General features: G+C 35.1%; 4 protein-coding genes across 7 annotated transcripts; 3 read left to right on the top strand and 1 right to left on the bottom strand.

The window, feature by feature from the left end:
• Nucleotides 1–1014: 1014 nt before the first annotated feature.
• On the bottom strand, nt 1015–5817 carry LOC142552944 (serine/threonine-protein kinase MPS1-like). 2 transcript variants are annotated; one of them, XM_075662877.1, is made up of 6 exons: nt 5421–5817; nt 4052–4465; nt 2837–3798; nt 2500–2700; nt 2175–2336; nt 1015–1862 (listed from the first exon to the last, which is right to left on the bottom strand). In XM_075662877.1, the coding sequence occupies exons 1-6, from the start codon at nt 5635–5637 to the stop codon at nt 1272–1274; spliced, it is 2547 nt and encodes an 848-aa protein (XP_075518992.1). In that variant the 5' UTR covers nt 5638–5817; the 3' UTR covers nt 1015–1271. The 2 variants fall into 2 exon arrangements, with proteins under 2 accessions (XP_075518992.1, XP_075518994.1); XM_075662879.1 differs by lacking the exon at nt 5421–5817 and adding an exon at nt 5083–5165.
• A 743-nt stretch (nt 5818–6560) lies between these two features.
• On the top strand, nt 6561–11204 carry LOC142552943 (chaperone protein dnaJ A7A, chloroplastic-like). Of its 3 annotated transcripts, none has more exons than XM_075662875.1 (8): nt 6561–6721; nt 7238–7347; nt 8333–8471; nt 8837–8894; nt 9260–9302; nt 9751–9799; nt 9907–9987; nt 10109–11204. In XM_075662875.1, exons 2-8 carry the CDS (start codon nt 7241–7243, stop codon nt 10958–10960), a joined length of 1329 nt encoding a protein of 442 aa, XP_075518990.1. In that variant the 5' UTR covers nt 6561–6721; nt 7238–7240; the 3' UTR covers nt 10961–11204. The 3 variants fall into 3 exon arrangements, with proteins under 3 accessions (XP_075518990.1, XP_075518989.1, XP_075518991.1); XM_075662874.1 differs by having other exon boundaries at nt 7233–7347; XM_075662876.1 differs by having other exon boundaries at nt 6561–6732; nt 7233–7347.
• Nucleotides 11205–15624: 4420 nt separating this feature from the next.
• Nucleotides 15625–17808, top strand: LOC142554289 (caffeic acid 3-O-methyltransferase-like). The gene is made up of 4 exons (XM_075664974.1): nt 15625–16052; nt 16460–16764; nt 17175–17239; nt 17515–17808. The coding sequence occupies exons 1-4, from the start codon at nt 15625–15627 to the stop codon at nt 17806–17808; spliced, it is 1092 nt and encodes a 363-aa protein (XP_075521089.1).
• A 1995-nt stretch (nt 17809–19803) lies between these two features.
• LOC142552941 (uncharacterized) lies at nt 19804–22279 on the top strand. Its single transcript, XM_075662873.1, has 3 exons — nt 19804–20816; nt 21397–21625; nt 21931–22279. The coding sequence occupies exons 1-3, from the start codon at nt 19924–19926 to the stop codon at nt 22093–22095; spliced, it is 1287 nt and encodes a 428-aa protein (XP_075518988.1). The 5' UTR covers nt 19804–19923; the 3' UTR covers nt 22096–22279.
• The last annotated feature ends 709 nt before the right edge of the window (nt 22280–22988 follow it).

Below are 22988 nucleotides of genomic sequence, written 5' to 3'. Positions count from 1 at the left end.
ACAATAGCCTTTTTACTCTTTTATTTATTTTATATTATCATATTCATTTGGTTCTTTAAGTAATTTTCTATGTTAGTTTAATATGTCAATTAATAGTGTACTTAACTTTCATTTGTGAAATTTTTTTTACCCTTTCATTTGTTTTATATTTTGTCATGTTCATGGGGTTTTTTAAGTCATTTTTCATGTTAGTTTAATATGATAATTATTAATAGTGTACCTAACTCAATTAAATTAATTTACAATGACATCAAATTAATAGAAAATCACTCTCATGATGTTATACATTAAAAAAATTATTAATATTGCGAACATTAAAGTAATAATAAGAAGACGAATGTAGATGATGACATTGAAAAAAATTAAATAATTAAAAAATATTAATTTCATATAAAATATTTTCTTCTCATTTACAATAGAGATATTTTAAGTCTCTTGCTTTTATTTCCTTCTTCGGGTAACGTAAATAATTTACACACGTATATATATATTCAAAAGTTTCGTAATCCCACTATTTTTAACGAAAGTGGAAATTAAAGACTATTTAATCCCTTTTTTCTAGTAATGGTGGCCAAGAAACTTTAATAGGCATGTTCGAATGTTCTGCATCAATTCTTGTACATCAAATACAAAGTAGACACCAGAAAATCAATTGCCCATCCCTTTTTTTTTACTCTCTAAGAATAATAATAAACATGAAAAAATGTCATATTTTAGAACTTCTCTTTGCTCTCCCATATTTTTATGTATTTCCAATATAAAATATTGAGCAATATAAAACTTACCATCTTAATTAATAAAGGACTATATTACATGGGTAAGTAGAAAAATGTCATTTTGAGGTAAATGAGTGTTTATTTAAATGGTTTATCTTTCTATTAGTCAGTTTCTATTTTCTTTATATAATTGAGACAAATATTTATTATTTACCATTCAATTTGAATGGTTTGACTTCAATATTCAAATACCTTCACTAACTTGAGGGTTTGAAAAAAATAATATATAGCACCTAATATTTGGAGAAAAACTCAACACAACCTTATTTTGCTGCTCCATTGTAATTGACGCAGTTTCACTGTTTCACATACATAACAGTGATAACACATGTCAGTAGCAGTATATTTCATTACATGATTCGAAAATACCACTCAACTTCATTCTAATGCAGCACAACAAGAAGTAACACACCGAAGCAAATAGCAAATTGACCTAAGATCACCAAGCTACATTGCTATCTAGGGGAAGGAAAATGCCAACAATTGAAATAAAATTCATCTGTCATTTGAGGTTCTCTCCGAATCCGCAAACTGTTCCTGGAGCTGAAAGAAAAGCGTTGAAATTTTACCAAGTATCTCGTGTACATGGCCTCTTGAAACAGATTCCTCGTATGCTAGAAATGATGATATGGGGTTGTTTAGCATGTTTTGGAGTTGAGAACATAGCATCGGTGCCTTTTCGTCACCCAAATTCGATTCACTTATTAGTTGAAGCAATTTACAACTCTGATCGGGGGTGCTGAATGATTGAGGTGGAACAGGAGGAACAAGGAATGGGTGTTGGAGTAGTTGGGGGATGCGCCATCTTTTGTTCCTATCCCAGGCTAGGCATTTTTTCATAAGATCAAGAAGCAATGGGTTAGGCAAAGGTTCATATGTGATATTGTGGTTTGGATCTGTTATGACTTTGAATTTTGCCCAGAAAGTTTTGTATTCTGAAAAGGGTGTTCGTCCATAAACCATTTGGTAAAGGATACAACCCAAAGACCAGATATCTGATGGACGACCACATTTTATAACGTTTCCATTTCCATCTGTCTCATTACACATAAATGCTTCAGGAGACATGTAACTCAGGGTGCCTACCTGCAGTTGTTATGTGATCTTAGCATAAGTTTAAAAAACAGAGTACAAGAACTTATGTTTGTGAGGATAAACAATAGTATTAGATTGTTCTGGCTCTAGACATTGGAAGTTCATTCTTGAAAAAGTTGCTTCTTTTTCCGCTTTTTTGTGCATGAGGAGAAAGAAGCTTAATTGCAAGCACTTGTGTTTTATTTTTGTTTATCGAAATAGACAAGTATGTTCTAATAAATTTTGACAGGTAATATGCAAAATAAAGTAACATCAACAAGTAAGTACCACAGGATATAAAGGAAATCGTATATGGAGAAAAACCTGCGAGTCCCGTTGAATATTTGTTGTATCACTCATTATAGCCTTGGCAATTCCAAAATCAATCAGCTTCAGTGAACCTTTCACCAGAAGAAAATTAGCTGGCTTCAGATCTGAATGCAAAATTCGTTCCTCGTGTATGGTGTTTACTGCAAGAAGTATTTGCTGCAACATTTTTGACAGAGGTACAAGTCAGAAAAGCTTACTGATGCCTTTCCCTTGACAACAACCAATATCACCTAGCAACATGTTTTGTGAATTTCCAGTTTCTCGGAAACAGTATGCCAGTACGGTAAATTAATACACAAAGACGTGGATTAGTGAAAACCTTCCAATAAAATCGCAGCCAGTTCTCATCCATGGTAGCAATAGAACCATCTAGCTCTCCCCATTTCTGAGAAAGCATATGTGCCAAATCAATTTCCCCGTATTCGAGTACCATATATATGTACCCTTCATCCTTGACCCTGCCATCCTTATTATTCATGGAACCATTCATTACCTCCTGAAGTAAGGTTTTATCTGTCACCTACGAAGAAATGCTGCATTAGATGATCATGTGGGTCGATGAAATACAAAATAAAAATAAAAGAGACTTAATTAATAGGCTAAAATACAGAGAACTGTGTTTGAGTTCACAGTAAACATTGAGTTACAGCATGCACCTCGTAGTCAATGAGTTGAATAATATTGTTCTTCCCCTTCAATCTATTCAGATATTCAATTTCTTGACAAAATCCATATGCTGTCGCATAGTCACGACCTTTAAGTTTAATCCTTTTTAAAGCATAGATTCTGCATTCAGATGATATGACCTTGTGAACCTCGCTGCTTCCTCCACTACCTATTTTTCCAAGTCTTTGATAGAGCTTCCCATTAACTTTGAAGAATAAGTCAGGATCGTAACCTTTTTTCCGAGTTGTTGATGCTGCTTTACTATTTGCACCTACTTCAAGTTTCTGCGTTTTTGAATTTTCCAAATTTGCTTCTGATGAAGTTAATTTAGATGACAGTGGCTCAGATTTTTTATCATGTACATTTCCTGTGGTTAAATTGTTCTCTTCACCAAAAGAATCTTTTGAAATATCACATTCTTTTGGTGAAATGCTCGGCAGCTCCTTAGACATGACAGAGGATTTGTTAACCTCCATTGACATAGCAGAACTAGAGCTGATAGCTTGCGATGGAACAGACAATATATGTGACATCACACCATCAGCATGCTTGGATGAAGACTGCAATGGTTGCACCACATCCAGTTGTGCTTCAGCTTCTCCTGATGGTTCGGACCCCAAATTTGAACCACTTGTTTGATGAGGTTGCGAACAATAAGTTGTTGAGCTAATCATTGGGGCACAGGATGGATTTGTTAATGTTGAGGTAGCACAAGACGACCCAACCACTGAAGATTGTGTCATGGCATTACTCATATCATTCTGTAAAAAGTTCTGGAATTTGTGTAGCTGATCCTGAACACCCATTGTTCTTTTAGATGGCAAAGAAAAAATCCCACTCTCAGACTTCAAACTAACCACGTCCATCTCCATACTTTGGAAATTTTGATGCCGCCAGACTTCACTGACAGCAGCCGAAGAATCTACTTGATCCCCAGCATCCCATTCCATTGCTGCCAATGTAAGTAAATCCATTTGAGATAATAAATGAAATCATTGGGTGACGGGTCATCGGCCACTGCATTTACAATAGGCTATAACTGCTATAAATCACAAATTATAACTCACAATGATCTATAGCATACAAGTAGGCATCCATATTACTACATCATGTGTCAGCAATCCACTGGATTAGATACTTAAACATGCAAGACAGACACTGTTGATTGCTTCATCACAAGACACTAACGCTAAAATAATTATTACCGCAAGATGTGGCATTATTTCGACTGGAAAAATGAACCTTCTTTTGCACCTCAGCCACTGGAATACACCCAGATTCTGCATCTGATGAAGCAATTGCAACTCTGCTTCCAGACATCAAAGAAATCCCTGATTGATCTCTCTGAAAATTACATGGTTTAAAGTTTTCATCTTGCGTATTTAATGACGAACCCCATTGAGAAGGTGGGGTGATTGATGCATTCTCCTGATTGTCTCCAGCAACAGAGACCCCAATTATAGATTTTGGTATGGAGCCACTTGGTCTGTCACCCTGTGCAATCTCCTCTTTACCTTTTTTGGCATAAATAGTTGAAGGTTTTAGAATTGATTTTTTTGAAGTTTCACGTTGAGGAAGCAAAAGTCTCCTTGGTTGATTACCATTTGGCTGCAGCATTCCTAAATGCCCATCAGGAAAATGGAACTACAAATTTAGAAAGCAATTCCAAAGCACCAACATGAAAGGAAAATTAAATAGAAAGCATGTTATGGAACTGTACTATAATATTTTGAAAAAAAGCCTCTAGTTTTCAATTTTCGGAAAAAAAAAACACAGATCTTTTTTGTTATAAACAAAAATAACTGCAGCATTAAAAAATTATAACACCGAAAGAGAGACAATGATGAATACTTTGAAAGTGAAACAGCATGCAGAAGTAGTATTTACCAAGACACGCACATTCGTTTGACACCTTATCTGTCCATTATGCGAGTCGTTTTGCAAACAACTATCTACAAAAATATTTTAAAGATAATTCGAATTGACTTACTGCCTGTGTATCGAAGAAAAACTAATGAAACAACAAGGAGCTTCCTTAGCTCATTCTTTATTATGAGCAAAGAACCAGCATTAAAAGTTCAAGACACACACTTTTCAACAATTATGCTAATTTTCTTCCCTGGTCCCTCGACAAAATCACTGAATTATGCATAGTTAAAGCAAAGAAATAGAGCTAATATAAAGTCCAAATTAAAAAGCTTATTCTTTTGAATTAAAAGTAGAGAAGATATAATACCAAACAAGGGGAAATGCTCAAATACATATAAAACTAGATTCAGCCAAAATTTTCAAGAGAAACAACTAGTTTTGCATATCATAGAGATACGTAGTCGTAGATAATTTTAAAATTAAAAGTAGAAACGGCGTTTTTTCCTTCGAAAAGGCAAACATATTATTAGTTTTCAGAGCATCGTACTGCAGCTATTGCTTAATGTATAACTCATCAGAAACCCTAAATATAAAAAAAATGAACAAAAACTGAAGTCTGCTGACTATAACACCACAATTAACTAGATTTTCACATTCTAAAATGCCGAAAATATAATATAGAATCAGTAAACGAAGAAAACGTGCCGAGTGAGTGATGGCGTTTGAAGGCGGCTTGAACTTGCCGGACCAAGTCCTGCGGATAAGAGGCAGAATCCGAGGTCGTCGAGGTGCAGGTTGAGATGGTGTTGAACGAACGGCTTAGATTGATTGAAACTGGGTGGACGCTGATCGGATGGCCTGGTTTCGGCTTGAAAAAATTCGAATCATCGGGTGGAGGTGGAAGGTCAGGCTCTCCTTCCATCGATTAATCTCCTAAACATCTCGAATCCAGGCAAACCTTATGCACAAATTTACAGAACTTCCATGAAAGAACAGCGTGCTCGGTTTTTTGTGTGAGAGAAATTTGAAATGGACAATTGGCGCTCTTGCTTCGACCGCTTGCTCGCAACTCAATTGCGTTCGAGTTTACAGAGTAGTTAGATACAACGACCATCAGATCGATTCTCTGGGAAAAAAAAATCGACCGATTTAGTCGCGTTTGGGTTCTAAGTTATAAAATAAAGGGTATATTGTTTTTTTTGGTTAGACAAATTATCTCAACTTTCAAGTTGTAAGCACATATTTTTCGAAAAAATGGACGTGAGACGATCTCACGGGTCGTATTTTGTGAGACATGTCACTTATTTAGGTCATCCATGAAAAAATATTATTTTTTATGCTACGAGTATTACTTTTTATTGTGAATATCGGTAAGATTGATCCGTCTCACAGATAAAGATTCGTGAGACCGTATCACAAGAGGCATAATCTATATTTAATTGATGAATACTGAATTTAAATTAGGTATGATTAATTCTATTTATCTCTACTGATATTTTCATATTAACAAAATAAATCCAACTATATTTAAATATTACATAAATTTTTCTTGAGATTTGTGAAAAGGAACAAATTTGATATATATTATATACATACTTTATGCTTGTAATTTTTTTTACGTTTAACCCCTAAAAAATATAAAATAAATACAAAATTAAGTAAATGTAAAATAAATATAAACTTTATTGCGATGTTTGTAACTTTAGAAAATGGATTTATTATTATCATTTTAACAAACTTCGAAAAAATAAAAAAAATAATATTTAAGTATAAAAATTATTTAATAAAAAATGAAATTAAACCATCAATTTGTTCACCTTTTTTTTTTACAAATACAAAGCATCGAATTGCGGTTGGGTGGAGTCGGGAAAACACAACCCAATCTCACCAAATAAACTAAATCGACGTGAGAACTGAGAAAAGCCCTATCCTCAAACGACGCAGCCTCTCTCTCGTCGGTTTCTTCTCCAATTTCCAGCTCCGGCCCCCATCTCTCTTAACTCCAGGTATCAAACATGTAATTAGGGCTTAATTCGCGTGGTGTAACTACTTCTTCAGCTCTTGATTTTATATGTTATGCCGTGTCTAACTTGTGAACAACGTTTTACTTTGGCAGTGTTGTATTCTAGTCATATGATTTGGTTTTGTGCTACTTCGTTTTAATATAGACCTGAAATTCTGATCAATGTAAACTTGTGCTTTCTTCAAAGGTTTTTTTTATTATTCTCTATCATTTTCTTTTTACATGGGGCTGCTTTTTGTGTTACTTGTTCGGAAGTGGAGCTTCTAAAATTTTCTGGCTCGAACCCGTATGTAACTTGTCAAGTTCATTAATCTTTTAGAACGAGCTCGAGCTAGCTCATTTTGCTAAATTTAATTCTTTAACGATGAAGTGAACAAGGCACGTGAATACGTGTCATTTATTTTCTGTGACTGTAACAATGAACGAAAAATAAACTCTGGTTTTTGCAATGAAATTTTTTTGATTTTCCTTCTTAAATGTGTTACATTGTGTAGTATAGTTGATGGCAATCATACCTTGTGGAAGTACATGGATATATAGGTGGGGATTTCAGCCTCAGCTTGTATTGGGATCCTCTATTACGAATAAATTACCAGCTTCTCTGCATTGGTAAGCACTGTGCTGAATTCTTCTTCTCGAAATACTGAAATTAATCTACTTTAAAGTTCTCATTGTATTTCAACTTTTTGCAATGTACAATTTGTAATTTTTACTTGTTTATTGTCTCTCTTTTCTATAGCTGACAGCTTATCCTTGTTTTGCTGATTTGCAGCTTTTTTCTTTTCTTTTTTGTGGCTTTGATTAATTCGGATTTGATATGAGTGTCAGCTGCATTGGAAATTTTTCTTGTCTTTCCTATAACGTAGAGACCCCCCCCCCCCCCCCCCACCCCACCCCAAAAAAAAATGTACACATTATGCCCAATCTAACAGCATTTGACATTTACGATGGAGTGAGATTTTTTTGAAATCATAGCATCCTGGTAATAGTCGATTGATTTGTGTGTTATTTTACTTCTGTCGAAATTTTATGCGTACCATCCAAGTGTTTGAAGAATATATTCTTTCATGTATGTCCCATTTAAAATTTTAGAAAGTGAGAGATGTCGAAAGCACCTTTTAGCCCCAGTGAAATCTGAGAGGGAAGTAGTGCCATTTTGATGGTGGAGAATGTTTGCTTTATTAGCTTTTTGGTTATGTGTAATGATGTGATTATTTCAAATAGAAGTTGAGGCACAATCTTCTGAAAGTTCACTATATTATAGCCTTATATTCATGGAATTAGGTTTATTTTCCATTGATAAATAAGCCATCCAATGTAAGCCTTTAATTTCCTTGTACAGTTGAGTTTTATTAGATAGTCTTAAATATATAGAAAGAAATAAAGTGCTTAAAATAAAACAATTTGTTAGGTTTGTTGAAAGTTAAGTATTTTCCTTGCATCATCAGTTACTACTACCTATGTCGCACGTTGAGCTTGACATAATTCAGCTTCCAATAACTCTTGCTTTTGCTTGCAGTTTGGATTCTGGGATCTTATATAGGATTGTGTTTATATTTAAGGTGATTGATGATATATTTTTTGGTCAGTGCAGTACGTCTAGCACTATCAAGCCACTGGCATCAAGAAGTTCAACATTATTTTCTCAAGAATCCTTGCATTTACTATTCAGTTCAGGGTCATACAATCTACGTGGGAGAAGAGGATCTCGTCTTCTTGTTAGAGCTGACAAAGTGAGATATTTTGTATGCTGTATTAGTTTGTAGTGTTATGTAAGGGAATTCTTATCACATTATTTATTAAATTGTGTTGAGGTAGCATGGAATCGGTTATTGACAATTTACTTGACGTCAAAGTTTACCTACCCTTCACCCTTCAGCATCCCCATTGACATCCAAAATTTAAAAGTTAAACAGTAACACCAAATAGAAGCATACACTAGCCTTCATAAGAAAAGGTATTTATAGTCTGAGTTGTGGGGGTATCCCTCTGCAATAGCTTTAAGCATAATGTCATTGAAAAAAAAGGTGATTACTTTGTTGTTCCTTTCGTCAGGCTTTGCATAAGAAAATGTTTATTTATTTCATTAAATTCGCAGGATTACTATTCTGTGCTTGGTGTGTCTAAGAATGCGAGCAAGTCAGATATTAAAACAGGTGACGATTAACTGGTCTCTTATTTGTGTTCTTAAGTTTGAACTCTGTGTATGAGGTGCTTAGGGAGGCTTTTCCTTCCTCTGCTCATTTGTTGTTGATAATAATGATTTAGCTTTGTCCCTGCATAAAAGTCGTCTGTGATCTCTTTGGGTTTTTCAAATTTGATGTCCTCGTGAAGAATCTAGGTGGTCTATTTGCATATCTGGTCATCACTTTTAGAATCACACTTCCTTTGTTTACTTTACTCAATTACATTATTTTGAAATTTCTTTTTTATAGATAGACGCTATACATGGCAACTGCATTCTTTGCTCATGAAATTTATGAATTAAATGGAGTTTCATCTCTTTGTGCTTTTTCTTCAGCGTATCGAAAGCTCGCCAGGAGTTACCATCCAGATGTAAACAAGTAAATCTTGGTGCCACTTTACTTGATATTTGGTTTCATCTGCTAGTTATCTCAATTTGGCTTCTTTGATATCTAATAATAGCCACTGATATTTTTTGTATGCTTATTCAAGACAGATATTGTGTGTGTTGCTAAGGGTTGGTATTTCACCGAACATCATATGAGTATATTAAGCATCGATTTGAATTAGATGTGAATATATAATAAAAGAGAGTATGGAACTAAAGCTGACTTATTTAAGAGGCGATTGTTTGTATTAATTGTTGCCTGCAATTTAAGGCCTAAACATCTATTCATCATCATTGGCGAGGTCATCATCTGTAGAAAAAGGTGGTTAAAACTATCGATTTTTACTTTTTGCCAGGAAGAGAACTAAAACATGTTTTGGTATACTGGTTAAATTATGAACTTGCCTAGCCCAGCTGAAAATATTGCATTGTAACTGCAGGGAACCTGGAGCAGAACAAAAGTTCAAGGAGATTAGCAATGCTTATGAGGTATAATATCTGATCCTTGTAGATGGTATATGGCTTGCTTTTGTGAACTATGCATGCTTGTCGAAGCATGTATAACTTAATGAATTATTGGAGAACATGTACGACAGGTCTTGTCGGATGATGAAAAACGGTCCATCTACGACAAATATGGAGAGGCGGGGCTTAAAGGTGCTGGAATGGGTATGGGGGTAAGTCTGCCACATAAGTAGCACAAAGATCTTTAAAGAAGTGGAATAGAAATATGACTTTCTTTGAAATATAGTTATCCTGAAAGCTGGTATTCTAACATCTAATGCTTCTCTATGGCAGGATTTCAGCAATCCGTTTGACATATTTGAGTCATTATTTGAAGGAATGGGCGGCATGGGCGGTATGGGCGTGGGAGGAAGAGGATCTCGCAACCGAGCCACAGAAGGTGAAGACCAGATCTATAATCTGGTTTTGAACTTTAAAGAAGCCGTATTTGGTGTCGAGAAAGAGATAGAAATTACTCGTCTTGAGAGCTGCAGCACTTGTGATGGATCAGGAGCGAAACCAGGGACCACACCATCTAAATGTGGAACATGTGGAGGTCAAGGTCAGGTCATCTCATCAGCAAGGACCCCACTGGGTGTTTTCCAACAGGTCTCAACATGTTCCGCTTGTGGTGGGGCTGGAGAAAACGTAACTCCTTGCAATACATGTGGCGGAGATGGGCGTGTAAGAAAGTCGAAAAGGATTAGTTTGAAAGTTCCAGCTGGGGTAGATTCTGGCAGTCGCTTGAGGGTCCGTTCCGAAGGGAATTCTGGACGGAGAGGAGGTCCTCCCGGGGATTTGTTTGTTATTATCGATATTATTCCAGATCCTGTCTTGAAACGAGATGATACCAACATCCTTTACACTTGCAAGGTTTCTTACATAGATGCCATTTTAGGGACAACAATGAAGGTGCCAACGGTAGACGGGATGGTTGATCTCAAAATTCCATCTGGTACGCAACCAGGTACGACATTGGTCATGGCTAAAAAAGGCGTCCCTTTTTTGAACAAAAGCAATAAGAGAGGTGATCAGTTGGTCAAAGTTCAAGTCGAGATTCCAAAGCGATTGAGCAGCGAAGAAAGAAAGCTTGTTGAGGAACTTGCCGATTTAAACAAGACAAAGACAACAAGTAGCAGGAGATAGTTTGGGCGATTAACTCTCTGCCATTACATGTTTGACCTGCAGTTCTCCATAGTTCTGGTGTTAATGGCATGTTGCCAAGATATCGCTTTTACGTTGATCCCTCGAGCAATTTGCACAAGGCCGAATGTGGGCTTGGAAAGAAGTTGGGGGTTAATATTTTGCTAGGTAAAATTATTCAAGTTGAAACACGATAACATTAGGTATACTATTCATACATAATTCATGCGTGCACCGTTGCCACTTTTTCAAGTTCTCGATAGTGGAACTGTGGTATAGCTACTGTAAATCACTCCTTTGGTGATCGATTGGCATTTTTCCCGGTACAATAATCTCGTGTCATTTTGTAGTACGTAGATTTGCATTCGATTATCTATGATAAATATTCATCGATGATAATTATCTATTACTTGTATCTTTTCAAAATTGTTTTGAATTTGGGGGATCTATAGAAACATGCATTGCAAGAAATGAACTTATTAATGAAGATTCGTTAGGTTCTAGTCTGTTAAAGTTCGCTTTTTAATAAATAATTATTTTAAAAATTATACGACTGAACCGAGAAATGAGTGAAATATATGAGATTGAACCGGGTTTTAACCCTATAAACTGAATATAAAAATTATTTTGAGCCCCACAGAAATGGAGCTGAGGCTGTCGTCTCCCCAGACTTACCTCAGATACGGGTTTGCTCATAATATATAATCATTACCCTTTTTTAGAAAAAGAAATAGTCACAAATTTATACTAAATTTATAGACCATTAATTAAGACCAACTTAATTACGAAGTGCAAGTCTACAGCTAACATTGACATATGTCCCAAGATCGAGGAATTCTCTCCGCGACACTGTCTTCATGCATTTTAAGCCAAGAAATACAAGTTACTTACGTTAAAACATTTAGCATATATATACGTGTGTGTGAGCGTATATGTACATGTAGGAACTAATTTACACTAATTCTGAAGCTCTCGATTGATCTTTTGGTACGTAAATATTAGAAACAACAGCTGGATATTAAATTTCAGGATCAATTCAGGTATGATAGTTATATAGACCACGCACATGCATGCATCTCATATGCAACTAATATTTTCTTAATGCAGAATTTATCCTTAAAATTGAAGTATTTTTTAAAAACACGTAAAATTACTCTACATACACACAAGAATGTTGATTTCTTTCTGTAAAGCTAATATTTATAACCATGCCTACATTTTATACGTAGGAGAATGAAAGGAGTTGGCAAAGCGACAACTCTTATATTCTTCCTGCTCATGTTTATGACGGCCATGACCAACGAAGAATCAAGTTTCTGCGACTCAAAATGTGCAGTGAGATGCTCAAAGGCAGGACGTAAAGACCGGTGCCTCAAGTATTGTGGTATTTGTTGTGAGAAGTGTCATTGTGTCCCACCCGGGACTTATGGAAATAAAGACAAGTGCCCTTGCTATAGAGACATGAAAAATTCCAAGGGCAAACCCAAGTGCCCATGAGTGCTATATTTAAATTGTATACATGATCACAATTTAATAATCTGGATATAGATGATCCATTGCCTCAACACTCAATGTTTTGATCAGTACAGCCTTCGGATAAAATGTTGTAAACAAAGATCAGTGGCGGTTTTCCAAATGTGCAGAAATCTTGGGTCGCTGCATAAAGATTTAATATAATTTTAACATGTATTCATACTAATTCCACAAGCTTTTTCCAATTTGCCATTAAGAAAGAACCTGAGAAAACAAAAAACAGCCGAAGTTCACATCAGGATCTTACACCATCACACTTTGCGGTTTTTGATCCGAAAATTTTCAGCTGCACTCGGTGAATTTCATTGACCTGCAAATCATAAAAGAATTTATTGCTATAATTCGAATCAAAAGAAAGATGACCTAAACTATGATCAATCAAGAGCTCGTGAATCAGTATTCAAGAGTACTATATGGGCAGTAATAATTTGATTTGAAAAACATATCCAAGAAAGCTTCCAATAATCAAAGTTTCAGGATTTCGTTAGATATGCTTACTTCAAATTGCTTCCCAATGTAATTCATTAGTGGACGTTCAATATTTTATTTGGATATATAATATGCTGTTAGGATAGTAAACAGTAAATTACTAATACAAAATTGCATTTTCTCTAAACTAAGAAAAATTACTTCTTTTTTTTCCAAAACCACCCAATTTTTTAAATTGCAAACCGTGACCAAACTAACCACAATTAGTTTTGCATAAAATCACTTCAAATATGAATACAATCTCAAGATATTTACAAAATTATTTAAGTTAAGTAATATAAAGTTCTGTCATATATATTTAAGAATAAACTTTATAATAAATTTATAATTAATTATACTAAAATGGGGCCACTAATTTTTTATTTTTCATCAATCAAACTCGTGTTTTGCTACTTCTGCGCTTTGATCGACATCCAGCAGCACAGAGATGAGGAAATAAATTTACAGTTATTCTCTGTAAAACTTCTCATTGATATAGTAATATTGTTGAGATTTTGACTTTGTTCTTTCATTTTTCTCTTTCTTTTGTTGTATCATTCTCCTTTCTATTTCTTTGTTATCGTGCAATATTCGTCACATTGCTCTACGGTTGTCTGGTAATATTCATAATAGAAATTAGAAACCATTACTTTGTTCATGAACATAAATGAAAATCCAAGCTGGCTTGTATATATAAGCCTGGCCATGTTCCTATTTTAACTTGATATGATCGTTATTTTACTGTCCAAAGGATGAAATTTGTCAGCACTAACAATTTATTTGTCTCTTTAATGGAACCTAGCTCTGTTATGCTTTATAAACCGCAAACTAGTTGGTCGAGTCCACCAACTTAGACGCCACTTTATTCACAGAAAAAGTTGCGGCTCTGGATCAAATTGTCAAGAGGCGAGATTCTGCGACAGCAAATGCCCAAGCTGTCCAAGGTTCTCTTAAATTTTATCAGAGGATCTCCTTCTTTCAGCTTTTGTTAGTTTCTTGTTGTTAGCCTTGATAAAAGTTGTCTAGTTGCGAAGTACCTCCATGCAGGAGTTTGGTCCGAACAAAAGATAGGGTTGATGAGAGGGTTTTTTTTTTTCCCTAAAAAAAAGTGGCGAATGAACTTTATTTATCTCATCTAGACACGAATTCAACCCTATAAGTTTAGCTTATAAATTAACTTTATTAATGAAGTTGTTTTTGAGTTTAAATAAAGAGTTTCACGTCGTACGTATTTAAGAGTTCTCCACCCGATCCCCAATATAGCCGCCCCTACCCCTTATCCCACTCACACATGCAATTGTATATATATAGCATCGTAGCTAGACAAAACAATACTTGTATTGTTTAATCATAACATACAACTATTTATCTCTTAAAAAAAGAATCGCAAAACAATACTTGTATAAAGTTTTTGCGTTGTGATTTTACTACATTGCCCAAAAATATTTATTGTTTGGATCAATTGCATGGACATTGGTGGAAAAATATATATAAAATTTAGGGTCAAATTTGGGATATTAAATTTATAGAAGTCATTCTATTGCGTATTCATTTAATTTTTTTTTGAACTCATAAAACATATGAATTGAAGATCATAATAGCGTTTTTTATTTTTTTTAAAAATAAAATCGCAATATAAGAAACTTTGAAAATAATGTTATGTAAAAATTGAATAGATATTTGATAATAAAAATACATTAGAGAAATAATATTTTTTTGACACATAATTCTTAGAAAAAATATTGAAAGAATAGATTTTTGAATAGAAACTATATTTTTCATTAAAAATATTCAAAGAAAAAATATGTAAAAAAATATATATGATTTTTACATAAAATCAAATGATTGAATTTTAATTTAAGAAATAATTTTGAAAGTAAGTTATATAAGTTCTTAATTAATTTATTCGTCTAATATGACAAGATATTAAATTCAGATAAATTACAAAATGATTCAAATTATTTTTTAAAAAAATCAAAATTTTAATTTTTATTATATACGTGCATCACACGTGCTTCATGCTAGTCATAATAAAAATACAGAAAGACGAGGTAATCCTAATCAAGACAACAATTTTATATACCGCGGTGATGAAGCATTTATCACTAGCATCATGCATGGCGTGTTTGATTATAATATATGAAATTTTGTAGTCGTTCCGTTGCAAGAAATATGTAATTGAATCGCCGGAATCATTCGAAGGCTCAAGTTTAGCTATAAGCAAAACAATCAGGCAATTAAGTTGATTCGTTAATCGATCGTTCGGTGATGCTCGTTTAGATTAATGGAACTAATTTCTAATTTAACGACCCCAATAACGTTCAATCTTTTAATTATGAGTCCAATTACAAGACGAGAAAATTCTAAAGTTCCCTAAGTATATAATTAATCGTTTCTTCTGATAATATAATTTATAGCATATTAAATTAAATAATGTGTGCGTGTTGAGTGCCAACTATTCGCCAAACCTAACCCCCTTTTTTTTAGTCGACATTTGGTTTTTTCACCCAAAACATTTTAATTAGTATATATCTTCTGAATTAATTAATTAATCCACACCAGCTAGGACATGCGGCGCAGTTGTATACATGTCCTCGATCATCCAAAGATGGACACACACATCTAAAACTACTGAAAACCGAACAAAAGGTGTTGAAGCAAAAACTATGGAGAAGCAAGGCCATGCTAATTACTACAAACATGTCAACCATGAAGATGATGATGAAGCATTTCTTGATTGCATGGTTGCATGTGGATCCCATGTCCTCCGGTTGGTTATGAACGCTTCGATCCAACTCAACCTATTCGAGATCATCGACAAGTTCCGTGATGGGGCACCCGTCTCGGCTTTTGAGATCGCTTCTCAGCTTTCAACTGTTAACGTCGAGAGAGCTGCCCGAGTGCTCGACTCCATGCTTCGGGTGCTGGTCACTCAATCTTTCCTTACTTGTTCGATTACCGATCATGCTTCTACATTAACGGAATTACGCTTCGGGATTACACCAAAAGGAAAGTTCTTGGTTGCAGATGAGAGAGGGGTATCATTGGCACAATTTCATGCCCTAACAGTCCTACAGGAATCAACCAATTGGCGGTACGTATGTACGTACATATTAAGTAGTGAGCATACTATATATTACACACACACACAGATATACATACATATATATATGTGTATATATATATATATATATTTCAACCTTCTTTGTTTTGATTTTTTCCCCAAAAAACATTAATACAAAAGAGTCATGTATTTGTTCGATATCTCACTATATTAAGTTTTTGAGTTGTATATATAGACTTGTACAGTTCTCCCCATTAGTCAACGTTAGTTCATGAGTCCTAATAATGTTAACATGATATCGGAGCTCAGACTCACGGTTATGTGTTGGATTGCTTTTATAATCTACATGTTAATATTTTGTAAACTTCCGTGGATTAAGTTATTGGAGACATTAATATTGAAAACATGATGATTGACTAGTAATTAATCTCTCGCAGCATTGACTTAAAAGCTGCGGTTCTTGAAGGTATAAATTTCTTTGAAAATGCCCAGCCTTATTACAAAGACATATCATCAAACCCCGACTCCAACAAGATATTCAACAACGCAATGGGAAGTATGACTATTCTATCTATGAAAAAGATTCTTGAAGTATACAACGGATTCGAGGGATTGCGCACATTAGTGAACGTTGGTGGTGGTAATGGCGTGACTCTTGATACGATTATTTCTAAGTACCCTTCAATCTGCGGCGTTAACCTGGATTTACCCGCGGTCATACGAACTGCCCCGATCTATGAAGGTATGCAAGCGTTTAAAAGATTTTTTCATGTTAAACAGTTAGTAGTACGTGCCTCCATGTTTACATTTCCCATTGGTGTGCAAGGACGTAACTGGTATAGGTAATAGGAGCAAACGGCATGCAGATATTTTTTAGAATGATATAATTGTAATAAAAATGTTATATTTTTCCTACTGGAAAATAATACATAAGAATATATAGACTTTCCTTTAAATGGTAGAATTTAACCTATAATTTGAAAATATTTTGTCTAGTGGAATTCAAGTTTTTCGCCCACTCGATTTTAAAATCCTGGTTACGCATGTGTTGGTGTGCATGCGAACAAACCATGTAAAATCTACATCAACAAATTAATTCTTCAAACAGAATGGCTAATGGAATCATTGTGTATATATATCATGTTGCTGCAGGAGTGAAACATGTTACCGGAGATATGTTCGCCCAAGTGCCGAAAGGAGATGCAATTTTGTTGAAGGTGAAAATTTTAATTACTTGGTTACTTTGGCTTTAGTTTATGTATATGCTAATTAATAAAGTGCATATATCCATGATCAAATTTCGAAAAAAATTTGAAATAATTGGAAGTTCAAAACCAACAAAAATCACAATAGAAAACCTGAGGTTTCACAGGCCATGCGGATTATAAAATTCATGCAGTATATATGTATGCTTTAATTATATATTCTTTTATATATAGAAAAGTAGGTAGGTAGGTATATAATAGTATCGTTTAATTTTGGTCATGCGCAGTTAGTGCTACACAATTGGGGTGATGAACAATGTGTGAAAATTCTAACCAACTGCTACAAAGCATTGCCGAGGAAAGGAAAGGTGATCGTGATCGAAAGTATTCTTCCTGAAATCCCACAAACTGATCTTTATTCACAAGAAGTCGCTCTCCTGAACATCATCATGTTATCCATTAATGGAAAAGAAAGAACCAAGGGCGAATACGAGGCCATGGCGATGGATGCTGGATTTGCAGAGTTTAAGGTTGTTTGTCGTGCCTATGAATCATATGTTATGGAACTTGTTAAATTCTAAAAGTAGTTTACGTGTATGTTGAAGAGAAATAATAAGCTTGTAAATTAATAATAAAGTGAAGTTTCAATATCATCCAAAAACTATGGAAAAGCAAGTCGATAATGATGACAACAAACACAGCGACGATGAAAATGATGAAGCGCATTTGTCGAGTGTCTGGTTGCATGTGGATCCAATATCCTCTTATTGGTTTCTTCGATCCAACTCAACCTAGCTACTCGAGATCATCAATAGGTTGGAGATTAATGTTGTATTTGATGTAAAAAAATGCATTAATAAGTTAGTGGAGAGCTTGTACTAAAATAATGTAGGACTGAGCGCCTGTCGATTTACCAAAAGCTATAACTAGTAGTAATGGTGCAACTCAAATCTTTTAAATCGCACAACAGCTCAAGCACCGCGATTCGATCGCTCTACCAAGCAGGGACAATTATTGCACCCAACAATCTCTCTCTCAATAATTACACTCCTTGCAATCAATGGGAATCGAACACGTGACCTTGGCTCTGATACCAATTGTATAACCGAGCGTTTGCCGCTTTAATTTACCAAAATCTATAGCTATTAATAATGATGCAACTCAAATCTTTTAAACGGCATAGCAGCTCAAGCACCACGATTCGATCGCTCTACCAACCAGGGACAATTATTGCACCCAACAATCTCCCTCTCAATAATTATACTCCTTGCAATCAATGACAATCGAACCCGTGATCTTGACTCTGATACCAATTGTAGGACTGAGCGTTTGCCGCTTTACCAAAAGTTATAGCTAGTAATAATAATACAACTCAAATCTTTTAAACCGCACAGCAGTTCAAGCACCACGATTCGATCGCTCTACCAAGCAGGGACAATTATTCCATTCAACAAATAAGTTTATAGGTTGGAAGGTAAAATTCATGCTACCATATGATCAGTAGTACCTAAATGATAAATCCAATTATTCAAAATTGATTTGGATATGTGGAGACTTCACGTAACCAAATTAAAATGAGATAATTGGATATAGTAAAAGAGTACTTAGTTGGTGGATAACGTAATTAATAAAGTGGAGATAGTAATTAAGACACTACCACGATTAATTTGGAAACTGGAGACATCAAATTGTTTTTGGGAATGATTGAAAGTTGGTACCAACCAAGGGTGAATACGAGGCCATGGTATCATAGTATAATTATCACGACATTTTAAATGTCGATCGTGTATCTTATACACATATTTGCATCTAATCTTCTTCAAAGATACGTTCTTGTTTAAAAATTAGACGTACCAAACATTATGTATAAATAAAAAAACGATAAATCATATACAAAACATTCGATTCATATCTCGAGCAATGATAAACGATTAAAACAGTTTATTGTTGATTTTTTAATAAAAAATTATGAATTGAATGCTTTGTATATAATTTTTTTATACATGTGGTTTGATGCGTTTAATTTTTAATAATTCATTCAAGGCAAAAATTTATGTGAGACTGTCTCACGGGTCATATTTTATGAGACAGATCTCTTATTTGGGTCATCCATGAAAAAATATTACTTTTTATGCTAAAAGTATTACTTTTTATTGTGAATATCTGTTTGATTGACTCGTCTCATAAATAAAAATTCGTGAAACCATATCACAAGAGACCTACCCTTCGTTCAAATAAAACTTGTTATAACATGATTTAGAACCATCAGCTGAGGATTTCGTACGGTACATATGCCATATTAAAACCAACTTATCAAAATATATTATGATTACATATATTAAAAATCTAAATCTTCTAAATATATATAATATATAAATAAATTTATTAATTCCTCACCGTTTTAAATCTGGATCCAACGACCATATGTTCCAGTCGACAGCGGGAACTTCCCATCCAACGGCCAATAATCGGAAACCAATATATTAATCAACGGTCTCAATGAAATGAAGGTGGCCCCACATCATAATATAAAATCCCTTCTTTCCTGTTTCTCTCTCTCTCTCTGTTTTCTTAATTGACATGCGCAATAGCTTCAGTGCTTGGTGGTTATGGAACCCGCGGCATAGTACAGAATAAGAATAGCAGTGAGATACAGCAAGTGGAAAGAATAGTGGGATAAGATCCATCGCTTAAGAATGGACGGTCAGCAGAGCCAAGCTAAGATTGCTAGGACACATTCTTCACTCCTCCGGTCGTCTCCCAACGTCGAATCAAGAACCCGTGTTATACCTTCGGTGAACGAGATGTCATCTGATGGAGAAACGCAGGATATTGAAGAGCAAAAGCCACATAGGAATCCGTGTTCTCCATCTGTTCGACCCGGATCGAGATCTGGTTCGGGTCATTTGGCACCTGTTCTGGCCATCTTCTTGCTATCGGTTTATATCCTTTTCGCTTTTTCCTACAGAGATGAAAGACCCACGTCGGAGAATTTACTGCTACTCTTGATTTTTATGGCGGTTTTGCTTTTCTTTGCATCCAGGATTAAAGCTTCAATCCGGAAAAACTTCTCTATTTACAAGAATTTGTGTGATGATTATGCAAGGAGAGCTGGGATTGCTTGTTTTGGCTCCAAGAGCCCGTCAAAACCTGTGCAATGGTTCATTGGAGAGCCAGGAACTGGCAAAATTGAGAAGAAACAAAGTACGAAAATGATTATAAGGGAAGGAGTGGATTTTTACAGCAATGGAGATTTCTACGAAGGGGAGTTTCACAAGGGGAAGTGCAGTGGGAGTGGAGTGTACAATTACTTTGTAAATGGGAGATATGAAGGAGATTGGATTGATGGTAGGTATGATGGATATGGTATTGAGAATTGGGCAAGAGGGAGTAGATACAAAGGGCAGTATAGGCAGGGATTGAGGCATGGTTATGGAGTTTACAAGTTTTACACGGGGGATAGTTATGCTGGAGAGTGGTGTAATGGGCAGAGTAATGGGGTTGGAGAGCAGATTTGTGCTGATGGAAGCTCTTACAATGGAGAGTTCAAGGGTGGAGTTAAACATGGCCTTGGCTGTTATCATTTCAGGTTCTTGTGAAATTGATTAAAATTTGGTTTCCAAATTATTATTATTTTTGTTTTGCTGTGTATTTTTTGCAAGAATTCTTTTGTATTTGATGAGATTTTTGTTCTTGTTTGATGTGTATTTGTTGGACTTCTTAATTTTATCAGGTGATAAAGATTGAATTTGTGCCACTAGATTACACACACCACATATGTATCTTCTCGAAACCAAAACTAAGATTTTGGGTTTTCATTTAGTTCTTGTTATATATGAACTGTTTAGCGTCCAACTTCAAAGATGGTGACTTTAAATCTTTTCTGCGATGAGGTGTTGAACTTAAGCTTGAAGATTTTGTTAAAAGAAAGTTGTACAGAATAAGGTTCAGTGTAAGCTTTTGCGTGGCCTTGTTGAAAAGTTCAAACTTGGAATCAAACTTGTTAATTAAGCCAAACAGAATCAATCTCCCCTGTTGGGGTGGTCTGTGGTCCTTAATCACTGCGATCAAATAAATAGATAGTAGCTTATACATATTATGTTGGATGCACTATTTATTGTGTATAAGTGGAACTCAACTTATATTGGTGAAGTTCTTTGATGTTACAGGAATGGAGATAGATACGCTGGGGAGTATTTTGGCGATAAAATGCATGGTTTTGGTGTGTATCAATTTGCCAACGGTCAACTTTACGAGGGGTCATGGCATGAGGGTGGTAAGCAAGGTTATGGCATGTATACTTTCAGAAACGGCGAGACCAAATGCGGCGAATGGAGTGGTGGCGATATTAAGACTCCACTTCCCCCTTCAGCCAATGCAGTCTTTCGAGCAGTTCAGGTGAGACTGATCCACAATTCAAAATGTTAGGGATGAATAATTGCTGTTTCCCTATTGTGTGGTTGCTTCTATGGTACCTCTACTGAAATGTAGCTTTTAGGCTGGTTTTTTAAAATCTGAGTTGATCAAAACAACGACAACCACATGATATCTGGATATATTCGGCACAACGATTGGAGTGTGATGCTTTAACTTTTGTGTGTTAAAATATTTTTGGATGTACTGATTAAGACCATCCATCAGCCCTGTAGTTTTTTTTTTTTGCCTGCATTATCCCTTTGTCTTACATCTTTATACCTCTGCAGGTTGCTCGAAAAACTGCGGAAAATGCAGTACACCTTCGATGTGTGGATCAACAAGTGAACAATGCGGTGACAGCTGCAAACAAGGCAGCGACAGCAGCAAGAGTTGCTGCTGTCAAAGCAGTTCAGAATAGGATTGACGGTAAATTTTGTGAAATTAATTTCTAAAATACAAGCAATATTGATAAATGTAAATATATTAAGTTCTTGAATGTATCGAATGCGCACAAGCACCCCAGCGAAGCTGAAGGCTCGTGGGAGGTTGAGAGATTCCTTAGGTTTGTTTGATCATCTCTGTAACTTGTACATAGATCCATTTACGCAGCAATGGAGATTTCCATTTTTGCTTAAAGTCTTTTTTATTTTTTTTGGGTACATTCCAGTTGATACAACAATGTATATTCTCCCCCCTGGCGTGGTTGAAAAATGAGATCAATGTCTCTTACTTCGAATTGTGTGTGAGCTTTATGTTTCATATATTTTTATTTGCGGCTTCTGTTATTTCATGTGCGGAACTTTATGACATTTTTTTTTATTGAACATGCATCATTCACCAAGATATAATTCGGAAACAAAAGAGATATGGAACATAAAAAAGTGGAGGATACGGTATCCAAAATAATGTAGGGGGGTGATGTTTTTGAGTTCTTGGGGTGTCCACGCAAGGCCCGTGGCTTCACAAAATGTTCACTTTGTTTTGTTTGAACACCATACATTTCTACCCTACGGCATATTTTGTGTATATGATGTATAAGAAAAGTCCTCACCATTTCTTTGATTACCTTGTAGGGTTGTGGAAATTGAGATTTAAAATGGAAATTGCTTGAACCTTTGGGGTTTCGATATTTCAACTTATCTAAATTTGATGACGAAGCATACATATCTATCTAATGTATGTCAAGACATCTGGTGTGAAACCGTGGCCTATATATCGACCTCATCATTTCAACAGATTTTGGAGCATTTTGAAGTCACTTTTCTTGATGAATAAATATACGAACACAAAAACTCATTTGAGACAAGATCACATATTTTATTTGAATCACTCTTAAAAAAATATT

Source organism: Primulina tabacum, chromosome 8 (genome assembly GCF_025594145.1).
Source record: "Primulina tabacum isolate GXHZ01 chromosome 8, ASM2559414v2, whole genome shotgun sequence".
In the NCBI taxonomy this organism is placed as follows: Eukaryota; Viridiplantae; Streptophyta; class Magnoliopsida; order Lamiales; family Gesneriaceae; genus Primulina; species Primulina tabacum.
Note: the sequence above shows the minus strand (reverse complement) of the source record. Positions and strands in the feature narration are given on the sequence as shown.